Below are 15,546 nucleotides of genomic sequence, written 5' to 3'. Positions count from 1 at the left end.
CGTGATCGTGGACATGATATTATTTTTATCATACTAAGCAAAGTTGTGTGACTTTATAAAAAAATTAAAATAGTTAAGTGACTCTATGTGATGCTTAAACAAAATGACGGTCTTTTTCATTCTAAATAATTGTTTTCAATAATGGTTCTAATTTTGCAATCCAAAATATTAAGAAAATAACAAAAAACATGTTTCACATGGAAAAAATAACTTTAGCAAGCATTTTTCATATTCACCGAGAGAAATATTTTCACCTGACAATTTTATCAACTGGAGACTTCTATTTTCTGAAAAAGATACTAGAGCATTGAATAAATGCCCCTGCACGTTAAAAAAAAAACATATGCAAAACAAAACTCACATGGTTGCACAGGTGCAAAAATACAGCAAGTAAATGCACATCAAGTAAGTCAGCCAAAAAAAAAGAGGCTCTTATTTATTACAGTATCTCTCTCGTTTTAATACCATATTAGTACTGTTTAGAAAGTCAAATGAATTTTTTTAACTACGATTATTTAAAAAAATTTAAAATATTTTTGATATGACATTATGGTAGTACTTTCATACAGTTTCGAATATGTGGATATATCATTTCAAAAAAATTGAGAAATCTTAAGATCACATAAAAAATTACTATGAACCTTAATTTAAGGGTAAATTTCACAAATAATCACATAATTATAGGCTTTTTTTCCACTTCAGTTGTGTGACCATTTGCAATACTACTTTTACATAGTTTCGACTATTTAATATATCATTTCAAAAATTTGAGAATTCAATGTTAAGATTCAGATAAAAAAATGTTATGGTCCTTAATTTAACCTATCGTTCTTTTCTGGATAGATAGATATCATTTGTGCAGATAAGCTATATCAAAAATTCATGAAGAAAACAAAATTTTCTTCAAAATAATGAGAACATTATAATTTTTAATTAGCCACAAGGCTTACATTATGCAATTGTTGGGTCAAAAATCTGAAGCCAAAGGTGCCATTGTCTGTTGGATTAATTAGCAACTTAATCAACACAAAATAATCCTCCATTTTTTTCAACAAAATAAACTTCCTTGTTCACTAAAAAACAGAGAAAAAGTCACTTGTTTGGAACTAATTTGGTGGCTATTTGGATTGTTCTTACTAATATACTACTACTCCTAATTTAAATCACATGTGATAAATTCATTCAACTCACTTCACAATTTTCTATGAGAAAAACAAAAGAAAATTAAGAAAGAGCCAAAACCTTTAGCGTAAAGATTTATCTTAACGAGGTCTACCAGCCCACCTTCTCTCTTAGGTCTTATCCTCTCTCCTTCCTAACCCTCCCCACCATTCGTGCTTTTTGGTTCCACTTGTGTTGTAAATAACAACATTACTTATTACCCAAAAGGAAAAATTACTGTTCGTACAATTTTCTTGACATATATTTCTTTTTAATTTATTCTGAAAAATAATTTATTTTTTATTTTTTATTTTATCCTTAATAAGATGTTATAACAACATAAATATTTGTAGAAATTTAGACTATAAATTTTAAGAGTCTAAATTTTAAAAGTTTTTCTCCTTTTCCAACACATTTAAATACACTTTATATTATAGAAATGCATTTTGTACATCTAGTTTTTTTATTTATTTATTTTGACACTCACTCAGATTATTTTACGTGTTTTAGTTTTAACATATAAAAAATAAGAATTTGTAGGAGTATCGTTGAAGATAAAATGAAAATGTAAAAAGGGAGTAATTTCTCAAACAGAGCAAAAAGCTCAACAAATTCCGTACTTAGGTGTTTGGATATGAATTGATTGATATTTGAGGACCAGTAGTATTTAAAGTTAGGTGAATAATTTAATAAAAGTTGTGTTTGGACATAAAAACAAGACAAAGACCACCCCAAAAGAAGGGCAATCCGAAAAAAATGATTCCATACAATTGTAATGTATTTTTTGAATAATTTAATAAAAGTTGGGTTTGAAAACTTGAATTTTTTTGAAAAAATTCTAAAACTTATTTTTGAAAAAATTCTAAAACTTATTTTTCAAATTTAATATTTCAAATTTGAAGTTGACATAATGGACTACTTTAAACGCTTATTTGAAATAATCTTCAAATATTTTTTACAAATTCTTGAGAAAATATGTAAGGACATACGGTATAAATTTTATGTATGCTAAACACAAAATACAGAAAGTGGAAAGTTCTTATTAAACATACAACAGCATTTTTAGCACCCAACAGCATCCTTTCCAAAAAGATTAATTCGTGTTAAATAGAATATTACTTACTTCATTTTGTTATCTATTTGTTGGGATTGAATAATAAGTTAGTCTAGTAATATACTTTGACCTAGGATTAATCCAATGACGGATTCAGGATTTTCATCCAGGAGGTTCAGGAACAAAAAAAAAAAAGTATTTTGCTTTTATTCAGCGTGTTCAAAAGTTAATATATGCACATAGATACAGAAAATTTACCCTATATATACACTGTAAATTTTTTGACGAGGGCAGCCCTCTTTAAATCCGCCCCTGGATTAATCACTTCGATGGGCAGTTAAACTTCATTGTTCACCAAACTAATTAACCTCTTGTTTTAGATTGTTTCGTCCTAAGTACTTAATTAGATCACATGTAGAGAGATTAATATTCCAGCTCAGTTTACCACTTTTCTTATTTTAAAAAGAAGAAAATCGTGAAAAAGTAACTCTTTTAACGTAAGGATTGATGAAATCTCATCTACTATCCCATATCCTCTCACCTTCCTAACATGGTGGGGTGGCTAAAGTCTACCCTACAATTCCCACGTGCTTTCTTTTCCCACTTATATAATCCATTCCCCTTCTCCTTCTAGTAACACTCCATTTCCCGTCAAAAAAAAAAATATTCCAAACATGGCTTTAGTTCGTGATCGCCGTCAACTCAATCTCCGTCTTCCTTTACCGGAACCCTCCGAACGCCGCCCTCGTTTCCCCTTACCCCTCCCTCCCACCACCACCTCCACCGTTAACTCCGCCGTCAACACCACCGCCGCCACCACTACAACAATCTCAATTTCCGAACTCGAAAAACTTAAAGTTCTCGGTCACGGTAACGGTGGAACTGTCTACAAAGTCCGTCACAAACGTACTTCCGTTATCTACGCTCTCAAAGTCGTTCACGGTGATAGTGACCCGGAAATTCGCCGTCAAATCCTCCGTGAAATTTCAATCCTTCGACGGACGGATTCACCTTACGTCATCAAGTGCCACGGTGTCATCGATATGCCAGGTGGAGATATCGGTATACTTATGGAGTATATGAACGCTGGCACACTTGAAAATCTTCTTAAATCACAAACAGCTTTTACAGAAGTATGTTTAGCGAAAATCGCTAAACAAGTACTTGGTGGTCTAGACTACTTACACAACCACAAAATCATACACAGAGATTTAAAACCTTCAAATCTTCTAGTAAATCGTGAAATGGAAGTGAAAATAGCAGATTTTGGAGTGAGTAAAATTATGTGTAGGACTTTGGATCCTTGTAATTCGTATGTTGGAACTTGTGCTTATATGAGTCCAGAAAGGTTTGATCCAGATACTTATGGAGTTAATTACAATGGTTATGCAGCTGATATTTGGAGTTTAGGGTTAACTTTAATGGAACTTTATATGGGTCACTTTCCGTTTTTGCCACCGGGTCAACGACCCGACTGGGCTACACTAATGTGCGCTATATGCTTTGGTGAGCCGCCTAGTTTGCCTGAAGGAGCAACGGAAAGTTTTAAGGATTTTATGAAGTGTTGTTTGCAAAAAGAGTCTAGTAAGAGATGGAGCGCTCAGCAATTGTTGCAACATCCATTTATGAGGAGTATCGATTTGTAATCCCCCTAAAAGGGACTGGCAAATTGAATCCGAGTTGTTTTGTAAATAGAACGGGATTTCTTTTTTCTGTTTTTTATTTTTGGGTTCACTTTTTTGTATATTCTTTCTATCTGAATCATTTTCTCTGTACTGGAAAAAGTGATCCATTTCCACAGCAAAAGTTCATTTGTGGAATTTTGGGACCTAATGAATGATATGAATTCAATCTTTTTCCAACACTTTAAGCAATCTGACTAACTTTTGTTTCCTAATTCAAATTCAATCATATAATCATGAAGTATATTCAGGCAAAAGTTAGATCTTAAAGTTAAAATTAATCTTATCGTTGTTCAAAGTGATTAAATTAGTGGTTACCAAAATTACCAAATTCTGAAGAACAAACACAGAAAGAAAAAAGTGCCTGATTTAATTGACCTTCAACGTTGTACTATTATACTACAAAATTAATTTTAATGCCAACATTATCTAATTGCTCTGCTAATAAAATAGACTCATCATAATTAATACTTAAAAACCTTTTTAAAAGGGGTAGGCGAGGAAGGTGAGCTGTCAAACAGGCTCGTGAATCATAGTAATCCAACCTGCACTATGCAAATTAAATAGCTGAAAAGAGAAGAGACCTTTATTTGATTTGCTAATAAAGATTTGGCTTGATTTGATTCGATAAAAAAATCAATTACAAGACATATTATATTAATTTTACATACGTAGTTTTTCAGGACCCTAACTAAAATACAAGAGATGATGCAAGTCTACGTTTGGAGAGGCTTGCCTTTATTAGTTGTCACGCTTGGCTCATTTTTAGTTTTTTATGGTATGTAGTACTAGCGAATATAAAAATCAATTACTAAAAATTTCAAGATTTACCCATTTTGAGTAATCATATATATTCGACAATTGTTAAAACTCGTAACAATATTATCCTCTAAAACTCGTAACAATATTATCCTCTTCTCCTCCACCACACTTAATTGCTAGTTGAAAGCAGTGTTTTAAAAGGCGCAAGCCTCTATGGCGCGTATCAAAAATGCCCGGAAAGAATGGTTCGACGCGAAAGTTAGAAAAGAGAATAAACCCGGGGGGCGACGATAAATGCCAAGTAGTTTTTTTATTGGGATGCGTGTTGGGGCGTAAGCCTAGAAAACTTTTTCAAATTAAAACAAAATTTGTTAAATAAATCCTCAATATAATGCCAAATTCTCAAAAGTCAACTAGTAATTATTCAAATATTTTAAAAAGGAACCAAAACATTAAATTTAAAAGTCACGACCTTTTTTTATCTTAGAATGCCTAATATATGTTCTTTTCTAATTATTTATCTTGTCTTCTACTATCTCAAAAAAGAATTAAGAAGTCTACTTGTCATATTGTAAGATATGGATAATAGATGTTCGATTAGCTTTTTTGTGAATGGAGCATATATTTATAGTTTTCTTCAAATTTTTACGCTATTTTACTTATTTAAAAGTATTTATTATAATTATATCCTTTTATTAAATACTAAAAATTAAAGTTCCATGAGCTTACGCCCGTGCCCGTACCTCGCCGAGCGCAGACGTAAAACGCCTCGCTTTACGCTCCCGCCTTTTAAAACACTGATTGAAAGCACATGCAAGAAACTGTACATATTAAATGAAAGAAAATTGGGGCGTTTTCTCTTACGTGCATCGTTATCCATTATAGATTTTCAAGTAGTGAGTAGATTCATGATTCCTTCTAAAAGTATACGTTAAAAATTCTTTAGCCGTCGAACAATTACAAAATGTAACAGTAACACATGGCCTATAGGCTATAGGGCCAGTTTTTAAACAATTTTCTAGCTGCTTTTGTAATGATTAACTAGGGCCACAGGGCCGCAAGTGGTCATGTTCTTGGAGGCTTCCTGCTTATGCATCTTACTTAAATTTCAAAATATCTACACAACTTCACTAGATTTGCTTCTAAAATTCGAAGTCCCCATAACTATTAAAGAATTTTCAACTAAATTTTTCAGAAATGTCAATTGGTGGTAGTATAGCTTGGACTTGGAGTGTTTCTATATCCCCCACGTGAGGCAATAACGAATTACTTCCTCTGCGCTTATCGAAAGTCAATTTGATTTATTTTTAGAAGATAACTTGAATTAAAAGTTAGAATTTTAGATATTTAAAACTATACAAAAAGTACTATAAGTTTTAATTTTTCTCATGTCATATGACGAAAAATGCATTTTAAAATATTGATTAAACTTCACATTATTTGAATTTCAAGAAGCAAAAAGTATCACTTAATTGGGACGGAACTGAGAAGGAATGTTTCTTATAGCATTTTTGGAATAATTCATAAATAGTCATTCTTAACCCTTGTAATTGAAAACAATCACTGGATGAAGTTTTAAAATCCACAAAGAAAATGTCTTGGAGTTCCACATGTAGAATTTTAAACTTATTTTTCAAGGACATGACAGAAAAGTGGTAGGTGAATACTATTTCCACCAATATCTTTTTTTCCATATAAATATCACATGTAAACCGGACTACAGTCAAACCTCTCTATAATGACAGCGTTTGTCCGAAAATTTCATGGCTGTTATAGTGAGGTACTGTTATGTATGTATACTTGCATTTATTGTTTAGATCTCATTTAGCTGTTATAAACCAAAGTACACAAATAATTATTTCTCGTGCTTTTTATGTTACATATAAATGAAAACATTGTACTTGTTAATTTTATATTAATCTCAATTGATTTTCATATCTCACTAATTAAAAATTGAAGAGACTAATAAACTCATAACTAGCTGTACCATAACGATAAAGAAATATTTCAAGTTTGACGTAAGAATTCTACAATTATAGGTTGTTTCGTAAATTTCAGTCTCTTAGTGATAATATAACGCTTGAATTACGAAGAATATTGTCCAAACTTTCAACAAAAGAGAATTCAATAGCTTTCCCTTGAAGGTTGTCTAAGAGGTTAACAATTAACTCTTCCATCTCACCCCAAGTAACAGTTGACTCTTAACAACAACTTTTTATTTTTATACATGTATAATATATTTTTTTACAAATTATTATTACACAATATTTGAGTATGACTATTATAGAGAGGTAATTTTACAAAGAGTGTACCGTTATAATGAATGTCATCGTCGTTATACGTAGAATCATTATAGAGAAGTAAATACGAAAAAATCGGTTTATAAAATCAGCCGTTATCGTAAAACGTTGATAACGAACCACGATTATAGAAAGTTTGACTGTAATTCTTGAAAAGGTCTTTCTTTGTTATGAATATTCCAAAGATTGATTACATACGATACACACGAGTCGCATTCTCTTAGCAAAGAATTTCTATGCAATATATACAGATACAGAGTTTGAAAAGTATCACACGAAATGGATGTCAATTCTAAAAAGAAAATGTGCTTCGAAAGTGAATATAGAACACACATGCATTGTAAATTTGTAATGTAATTTTGAAGCAACAACAAAGTTTAGAAACGTAAACATATTTTGCTCCGCAATTTGTCGATTGTCAGATGGGTAAGGGATGACGTATGTACTTCCGACGTCATTATATTGAGTAGCAGAAAAATGCATACTGAACAAAAAAAAGAGAGAGAATTTAAGTTTCATGCATCAAATATCAAGTTATTTATATGATAATTACATGAAAATTCTGTCTAATAAGATTCATTTAATAACTTGCTAAAAATGGTGACTGATTATTATAATAGATTCTTACACTGATAAGTGTAAAAAAAATTACTGAAATACATATAACTAAAATCCGATAAAAATAAGAAAAGGAAAATAGAGAGCTTTCGAGACAGCTTCTCTGGATGTGGACAATATATCTCTATTGAAGATGGAAAAATGAGTCACCTAAAATGGTTGGATATGTCTCAATCAGCATAGGTCTTTACCGATGCTTGAACGTAAGCGCTTAACACATATCACCTCCCTTCTATAGCAAACAAGTCTCCCTTAAATCATACGTCCACTTATTGTCATGCATCTTCCAATTAACTCCCAAATTAACCCTATTGGTGTACAAAGCCAATAGAACGAAGTTGAGGAGAAACCTTACAAATTTTCAAGAGAACGAAGTTGTGAAATTTTTTAGGAGGAAGAAAAGTAAACTGTTAAGCAGAATCTGATTAGATATGTGCGTTTTGAAGGTGGAAGGGAGATATTTATTAATACCTTAGATATTTGTCAAAACACAAAGCTTTTCAGAACAAGTACTTCCAACGATTACTTTAATTTAAACTTGCATTCTCTTCTATATACTTTTAATCACTAACTATATCAATAATTGGTTTGTTCTTATATAGCATTATTTTTGAGGGGTTTTAGGGACTTAGGAGGAAAATGCATATATAATGGGGTTGCTAACAAAAGTAGCATTTGATAAATTCAAATGATCATCACTATAGGAAAAGCTTGTACTTGTGCGGGTTTATGTCTATTTAATTAATTTATAATAGGTGTAGGTTATTAAGCTTTTATCGTGTAGGTTATTAAGCTTTTATGGTCATATATTTTTAATTAGGTTAAAGACTATTCACCTTTTTTAGTTAATTGAAATGCAAGCGATAATATAATTTTAAGTTAGTGGTATCCTTAAATTGGGTAACATTTATTCGTTTCTTCGTGGAAATTAGTTGTGCCAATCAATTCACAAGTGCTCAATCTTTACCAAGAAGAATTACGTAATTTATTGCGTTGTTGGCACGTATAGTGACCACAAGTAATTGGTCATGCCATTTGGAGTGTCGCTATACATAGTCTCACAACTGGAATCTCTCAATTTACTCCTCAAGTCCCTATCATTCCCCACAATCATGCATGGAATATGGATAGACTGCAATTCTCAGTTACTGCTCGAAAATAGAACAAACTTGTAGAATTGTCTCTGAAGAAAACTTTAATTTTTATCGAGTCGAATCCCCATGACATCTGAGCAAATTAAGTTGTTAACTCTAATTTTACTTCCAATGATAATCTCATCGTGATCAAATGTTCTTTAAAATTAGTATATCAGAGGGAGGACCAGGTTATTTCAAAGCCCTCGAGATTTATTAATATAGTTATTTAACTTACTTATTTGTTTTGTGTCTTTAATAATTCGTGGGATAATCAGTATCTACGCTGCCAGCAGGTTAATATTTGAGCTTGATGATTCATGGCATGCTTAAGCTAATTTTGTTAATAAGCTGAATTACTTCATCTCACGATCAATTGGAGATACTTGGGAAATGCAATTTGACAATTGATACTGTGTCTCAAAAATGTCTTCAACTTTAATTTGATGAGCTAGAGTGATAGAACCTATGAGTCCACTAAATGTCATGTCTCATTCCCCGAACCGTTTTCACAAATAAAGACAGTAAGAATAAATAAAGATATATTTACGTGACAACTACTTCTTCGAGGATTAAAAATCACAACCTACCCTAGTAGGATTTTCAACTTTACTAAACCGAACAATGTTTGATTACATTTTGCATGACTAGAATTAGAAAGACTAATCCCTCCCCTTACAATAACTCTATTACAAGCCCAATCTTGACTAACTCTAGTCAAGCACCAAACTGATTCAACTAGTCAAGCAGGATAAGAGTATGCAATTTTTCATTTGTACCTGTGGGATCAGGTTCCCCTTGCGGATTCAACAGCCATGCAACATTCAGCCAACTATATCAAGTACATTTGGGACTTACTTCCCCCTGAGAATGTGGCCCTCAGCATCATGAACCATATTAATCTCATTTGGGACCAGGTTCCCCTAGTAGATGTGACGCAACATTTTTGACGTTTCACTTTCCTTTGCATCCACATCATTCACATCCACTGTGCCATTGTGCATATATATGATTAACTAACTGTGCCATGGTGCATATATATGACTAACTAACAAGCCTTTTGTTGGAACAGGTAGGTAGTCATATACATGATCATATTGAGCATCAAACAAAACAATCAAACATAAAAAACTTCCCCTTTTTGGCATCATCGAAAAGAGTCATTAGTTTAGCACAAGCCTAAAGTAATTAATCATATTGAGCATCAAACAGAATAATCAAACATCAAAAACTTCCCCCTTTTGGCATCATCGAAAAGAGTCATAAGTTTAGCACAAGCCTAAAGAAGTTCAAAGATATTAACTCAGGCCACTTGGACAACTCAGAATGAGCACTAACAGAAACAACCAAAACAATATAAAGGAGAAGCATATGCACAAAACAGAGAGAGTGCCATTTGAAGTAATTGTTAAAAAGAAGAACTTAGCAGTCAATTGTTACCACAAACATACAAAATAAAATTGCCATAGTGTCAATGTCATCATTCACACCAAAAAAAGTATTTGCAAAAACAAGGATAGAGTTTAAACAAGATGGTGAATAAATAGATTGAGTTATGGGTTTGCAAGTTTAGTGGGGTTGAGAGCTTTGAACATCATGTCCAGCTTGGCATCTGCAGCTTTGTGGCTATCCAAGATTTGCTCCTGAAGTTTTTCAACCTTCTTCTTCAGCTTGGCATTATCTTCTCTCAACTCAGCAAGCTCTGCTGTCTGCACCGCACTGGGACCAGGTCCTTCTAGCTTCAACTTGGCAATTTTAGCTTTCAACAGAGCATTTTTAACCCATGACCTCCCTTCACCAAGATCTCTCGTCGCCTCAACGAGACTAGATATAGTAGAGGTGCATCCTACTCCTCCCTTATTTTGCACAATATCACACTCCTCTAGGGTGTCCAAGGAGCACATTTGTTTTTTAATTCCTTTGTTGACCTTTCCAGTGATTACCTTGAAGTGATCAAAGACTTTAGCAAAAAAAAAAAAAGCCATGGGAGACCTATGCCGCCATCCTTTTAAATGGTCCCACAACTTTCATCATGTGCTCGATCATGATGGAGGGTAAGCTAACCAAATGTCTACCGTCCAATTATCTCTATTAGGAACAGGTCCTTCTTGGATGCAATGTACCTTTTTTCAGTCCTAGGCAATACCACTTTGTTGAATAACTCGAATAGAATCTAATATTGTGGCTTCATTTGCTTCTTATACAGAGTTTCAGTGGTCACCCGCTCTCCTATCTAGACTATAGTAATCTTGAAGTCTTCTGAGGCCTTGATATCATTGTCATTTCCCAGTTTTTTTATTCCCTCAGTTGGGACATTCAGAATTTCGCCCAACTGAGCTTCGTCCAATGTAAAGTCAACTTTTCCAACCTTGCACACTAAGGTATGATCATCAGTATACTGCAGATTCTCAAAGAATTATGCTACTTCCTTCTCATAGGCTAATGCAGGCCCGTAAGAAGATGATCCCAACTTTGAGCTCTCAAGATCTCTATTAAATCGTCGAATCCTTAGTGCCCAACAACCTCCAGATCAAACACTCTGCCCAGCGCACTTTGACCTCTCGGATTATTCTCTTGTCTTAAATTTTCTTCATCCCTTCTAGATTTTTCCTTTTACGCAGAACCAGGTCCCTCAGTCAAGGTTACTTTTCTTTTCTTAGAGGAGCCTGATTCCCCACTTGTAGAGCTATTCTTTTCTTAGGAGAATGTGTCACCTCCTTCACCTTACTTATTTTTCAGCAACTTTCTCGCCTTTCTACCTCACCTACTTTTTTCTTTCATCAATCACAAATTTTCCTCTTCCTCTTCCTCTTCCTCTTCCTCCTCCTCCTCATCCTCTTCCTCCTCTTCTTCTTCTTCTTCTTCTTCTTCTTCTTCTTCTTCTTCTTCTTCTTCTTCTTCTTCTTCTTCTTCTTCTTCTTCCTCTTCTTCCTCCTCCTCCTCTTCCTCTTCCTCCTCTTTCTCTTCTTCCTCCTCCTCTTCTTCCTCTTCTTCTTCTTCTTCTTCTTCGCGCTTCTTCGCGCGCGCTTCGCGCTCTTCCTCTTCCTCGTCTTCCTCTTCTTCTTACTCCTCCTCATCCCCCTCTTCCTCCTCCTCTTCCTTCTCCTCCTTCTCATCCTCTTCCTCCTCCTCCTCCTTTCCTCTTCCTCTTCGTCCTCCTCTTTTTCCTGGCCTCTTCCTCGTCCTCATCCTCGTCCTCGTCCTCTTCTTCTTCTTCTTCTTCTTCTTCTTCTTCTTCTTCTTCTTCTTCTTCTTCTTCTTCTTCTTCTTCTTCTTCTTCTTCTTCTTCTTTATCAGACATAGTCACAACTTCCTCTTCATCTATCAAATGTCTTAAGTTGGCTGTCTTTTCCAACTTTCTTTTCTTTCCGCACTTTCTCTTTGTTACCAAGAGCAAGAGTTGAGTTGTGTTATGGCCTTTTGTCTGGTGGTAGGTGGTCCTTTTCCTCGAGCGGATGTGCGTTTACTTTTGCTTATATTTCCTTTTGACTTAGCACTTCCAATTCTACGCTTAAAGAACGTCCCCAATGCTACATCATCATCAGAGTTTCTCTCCTCTTTCAAGATTTACCTTTGTTCTGCTGGGATTCCCTTGTTCCCTTTCAATCTCCACAGTTTCCTTCTCAAACTCTTCTTCAACAGTAATTTTTTCAGATTCTCCATCAGCATTATCATTCACAATCTTTCTGATAGTGTTATCAAGGTTTTCACCAGCCATTTCCAAACCAACACTCACATTATCACTTTCCATTGGCAATTCCTGTCCAAAGTCATCACTAATTTCCACATTTTCAACATTTTCTTCTCTTAATTATTCTATGTTTTCAACCACTACAGAACCCCTCTGTCTTTCTTCACACTCAGCAACTACAACATCCACAGTCTCTTCATTAACAGGAGCACTCAAATTCTCCTCACACCCAGCATTTAGAGGTTCTCTATTAAAACATTTCTCTACAACTTTCTCACTATTCAGAGAATCTGAGTTACCTAAGTTTGGAGGTGTTTCCTTTGAAACCCCTGCTTCCTTGCTGAGTAGGTCTGTGAGTGGTCTTCAGTAACACCCTTGCTTGTCACCTTCATGGCCTATCGGGCCAGTTTTCATACAATTTTCCCCACTTGCGTAGCTGCTTTTGTAATGATTAACTATGGCCACAGGGCCACAACTGGTCATGTTCTTGGAGGCTTCCTGCTTATGCATCTTACTTAAATTTCAAAATATCGACCCAACTTCACTAGATTTGCTTCTAAAATTCGAAGTCCCCATAACTATTAAAGAATTTTCAACTAAATTGTTCAGAAATGTCAATTGGTGGTAGTATAGCTTGGACTTGGGAGTGTTTCTATATCCCCACGTGCGACAATAACGAATTACTCCCTCTGCACTTATCGAGAGTCAATCTAATTTATTTTTTGAAGATAAATTGAATTAGATTAATTTAATGTTTTAAAGTTAAAATTTTAAATATTTAAAACTATACAAAAAGTACTATAAGTTGTAATTTTTCTCATGTCATATGATGAAAAATGCATTTTAAAATATTGGTTAAACTTCACATTATTTGAATTTCAAGAAGCAAAAAGTATCACATAATTGGAACGCAACTCGGATCATAAGTAGTCATTCTTAACCCCTATAATTGAAAACAATCACTGGATGAAGTTTTAAAATCCACAAAGAAAATGTCTTGGAGTTCCACTTGTGAAATTTTAAACTTGAGGACATAGTTATTTTTCAAGGACATAACAGAAAAGTGGCAGGTGAATAGTACTATTTCTACCAATATCTTTTTTCTATATATATAAATATCACATGCAAAACGGACTAATTCTTGAAAAGGTCTTTCTTTGTTAGGAATCTTCCAAAGATTGATTACGTACGATACATATGAGTCGCCTTCTCTTGGCAAAGAATTTCTATGCAATATATACGGATGCTGAGTTTGAAAAGTATCACACGAAATGGATTTCAATTATAAAAAGAAAATGTGCTTCGAAAGTGAATATAGAAAAACACATGCACTGTAAATTTGTAATGTAATTTTGAAGCAACAACAAAGTTTAGAAGCGTAAACATATTTCGCTCCGTAATTTGTCGATTATCAATTGGGTAAGCGATGACGTATGTACTTCCGACGTCATTATATTGAGTAGAAGAAAAATACATACTGAACGAAAAATAGAAAAGATTTTAAGTTTCATCCATCAAATATCAAGTTATTTATATGATAATTACATGAAAATTCTGTCTAATAAGATTTAATTTAATAATTTGCTAAAAATGCTGACTGATTATTATAATAGATTCTTACACTGATAAGTTAAAAAAAAAAAAAAAAAAAGAAGTATATAACTACCATCCAATAAAAATAAGAAAAAGGAAAATAGACAGCTTTCGAGACAGCTTCTCTAGATATGGACAATATATATCTATAGAAGATGGAAAAATGAGTCAGCTAAAATGGTTGGATATGTCTCAATCAGCATCAGGTCTTTACTGATGCATGAACGTAAGCGCTTAGCACATATCACTTCTATTGCAAACAAGTTTTCCTTAAATCATACGTCCACTTCATTGTCATGCACCTTCCAATTAACTCAAAAACCTTATTGATGTACGAAGCCAAGAGGAAAATTCAAATTTAAACATTACAAATTTCCAAGAGAATGAAGTTGTGAATTTTGGAGGAGGAAGAAAAGTAAACTGTTAAGCAGAATTTGATTAGATATGTGCGTTCTGGAGGTGTAAGGGAGATATTTTTTAATACCTTAGATATTTATCAAAACACAAAACTTTTCAGAACAAGTACTTTCAACGGTTACTTTAATTTAAACTTGCATTCTCTTCTATATATTTTCAATCACTAACTATATCAATAATTGGTTTGTTATATATAGCATTAATTTTTGAGGGGTTTTAGGGACTTAGGAGGAAAATGCATATATAATGGGGTTGCTAACAAAAGTAGCATTTGATAAATTCAAATGATCATCACTTTAGGAAAAGCTTGTACTTGTGCTGGTTTATGTCTATTTAATTAATTTATAATATGTGTAGGTTATTAAGCTTTTATGGTTATATACTTTTAATTAGGTTAAAGACTATTCACCTTTTTTTAGTTAATTGAAATGCAAGCGATAATATAATTTTAAGTTAGTGGAATCCTTAAATTGGGTAAGATGTATTCGTTTCTTCGTGGAAATTAGTTGTGCCAATCAATTCACAAGTGCTCAATCTTTACCAAGAAGAATTGCGTAATTTATTGCGTTGTTGGCACGTATAGTGACTACATGTAATTGGTCATGCCATTTGGAGTGTGGCTATATATAGTCTCACAACTGGACTCTCTCAATTTACTCCTCAAGTCCCAATCATTCCCCACAATCATGCATGGAATATGGATAGACTGCAATTCTCAGTTACTGCTCGAAAATAGAACAAACTTGTAGAATTGTGACTCTTAAAAAAAACTTTAATTTTTATCGAGTCGAATCCCCATGACATCTGAGCAAATTAAGTTGTTAGCTCTAATTTTACTTCCAGTGATAATCTCATCGTCTTTTGTTCGAGAGATATATGCTAGCTTGGCCCTCTAATTAAAAAGAAAAGAAGGAAAGATTAGTAGAGTTTTTCATTGAAATCAACCCGAATCGTGATCAAATGTTCTTTAAAATCAAGTATATCAGAGGGAGGACCAGGTTATTTCAAAGCCCTCGAGATTTATTAACAAACTAGTGAAATTGCCTGCTTTTAGCGCGGTTATATAAGACCTTATTAAATTTTGATTTATTTATTTCTAATACACAAATTTTAAAAGTAATCACAAAATAATTTT

At 33.5% G+C, this 15,546-nt stretch overlaps 1 protein-coding gene across 1 annotated transcript; it reads left to right on the top strand.

Annotated features, from left to right (window-relative positions):
* Nucleotides 1-2,840: 2,840 nt before the first annotated feature.
* LOC132056183 (mitogen-activated protein kinase kinase 9) lies at nt 2,841-4,112 on the top strand. Its single transcript, XM_059448265.1, has one exon. The coding sequence runs from the start codon at nt 2,890-2,892 to the stop codon at nt 3,859-3,861; it is 972 nt and encodes a 323-aa protein (XP_059304248.1). The 5' UTR covers nt 2,841-2,889; the 3' UTR covers nt 3,862-4,112.
* Nucleotides 4,113-15,546: the final 11,434 nt, after the last annotated feature.

This window comes from Lycium ferocissimum, chromosome 5 (assembly GCF_029784015.1).
Source record: "Lycium ferocissimum isolate CSIRO_LF1 chromosome 5, AGI_CSIRO_Lferr_CH_V1, whole genome shotgun sequence".
NCBI classification, from domain to species: Eukaryota; Viridiplantae; Streptophyta; class Magnoliopsida; order Solanales; family Solanaceae; genus Lycium; species Lycium ferocissimum.
The sequence above is the reverse complement of the archived record's forward strand: the minus strand, read 5'-3'. Positions and strand labels throughout refer to the sequence as shown.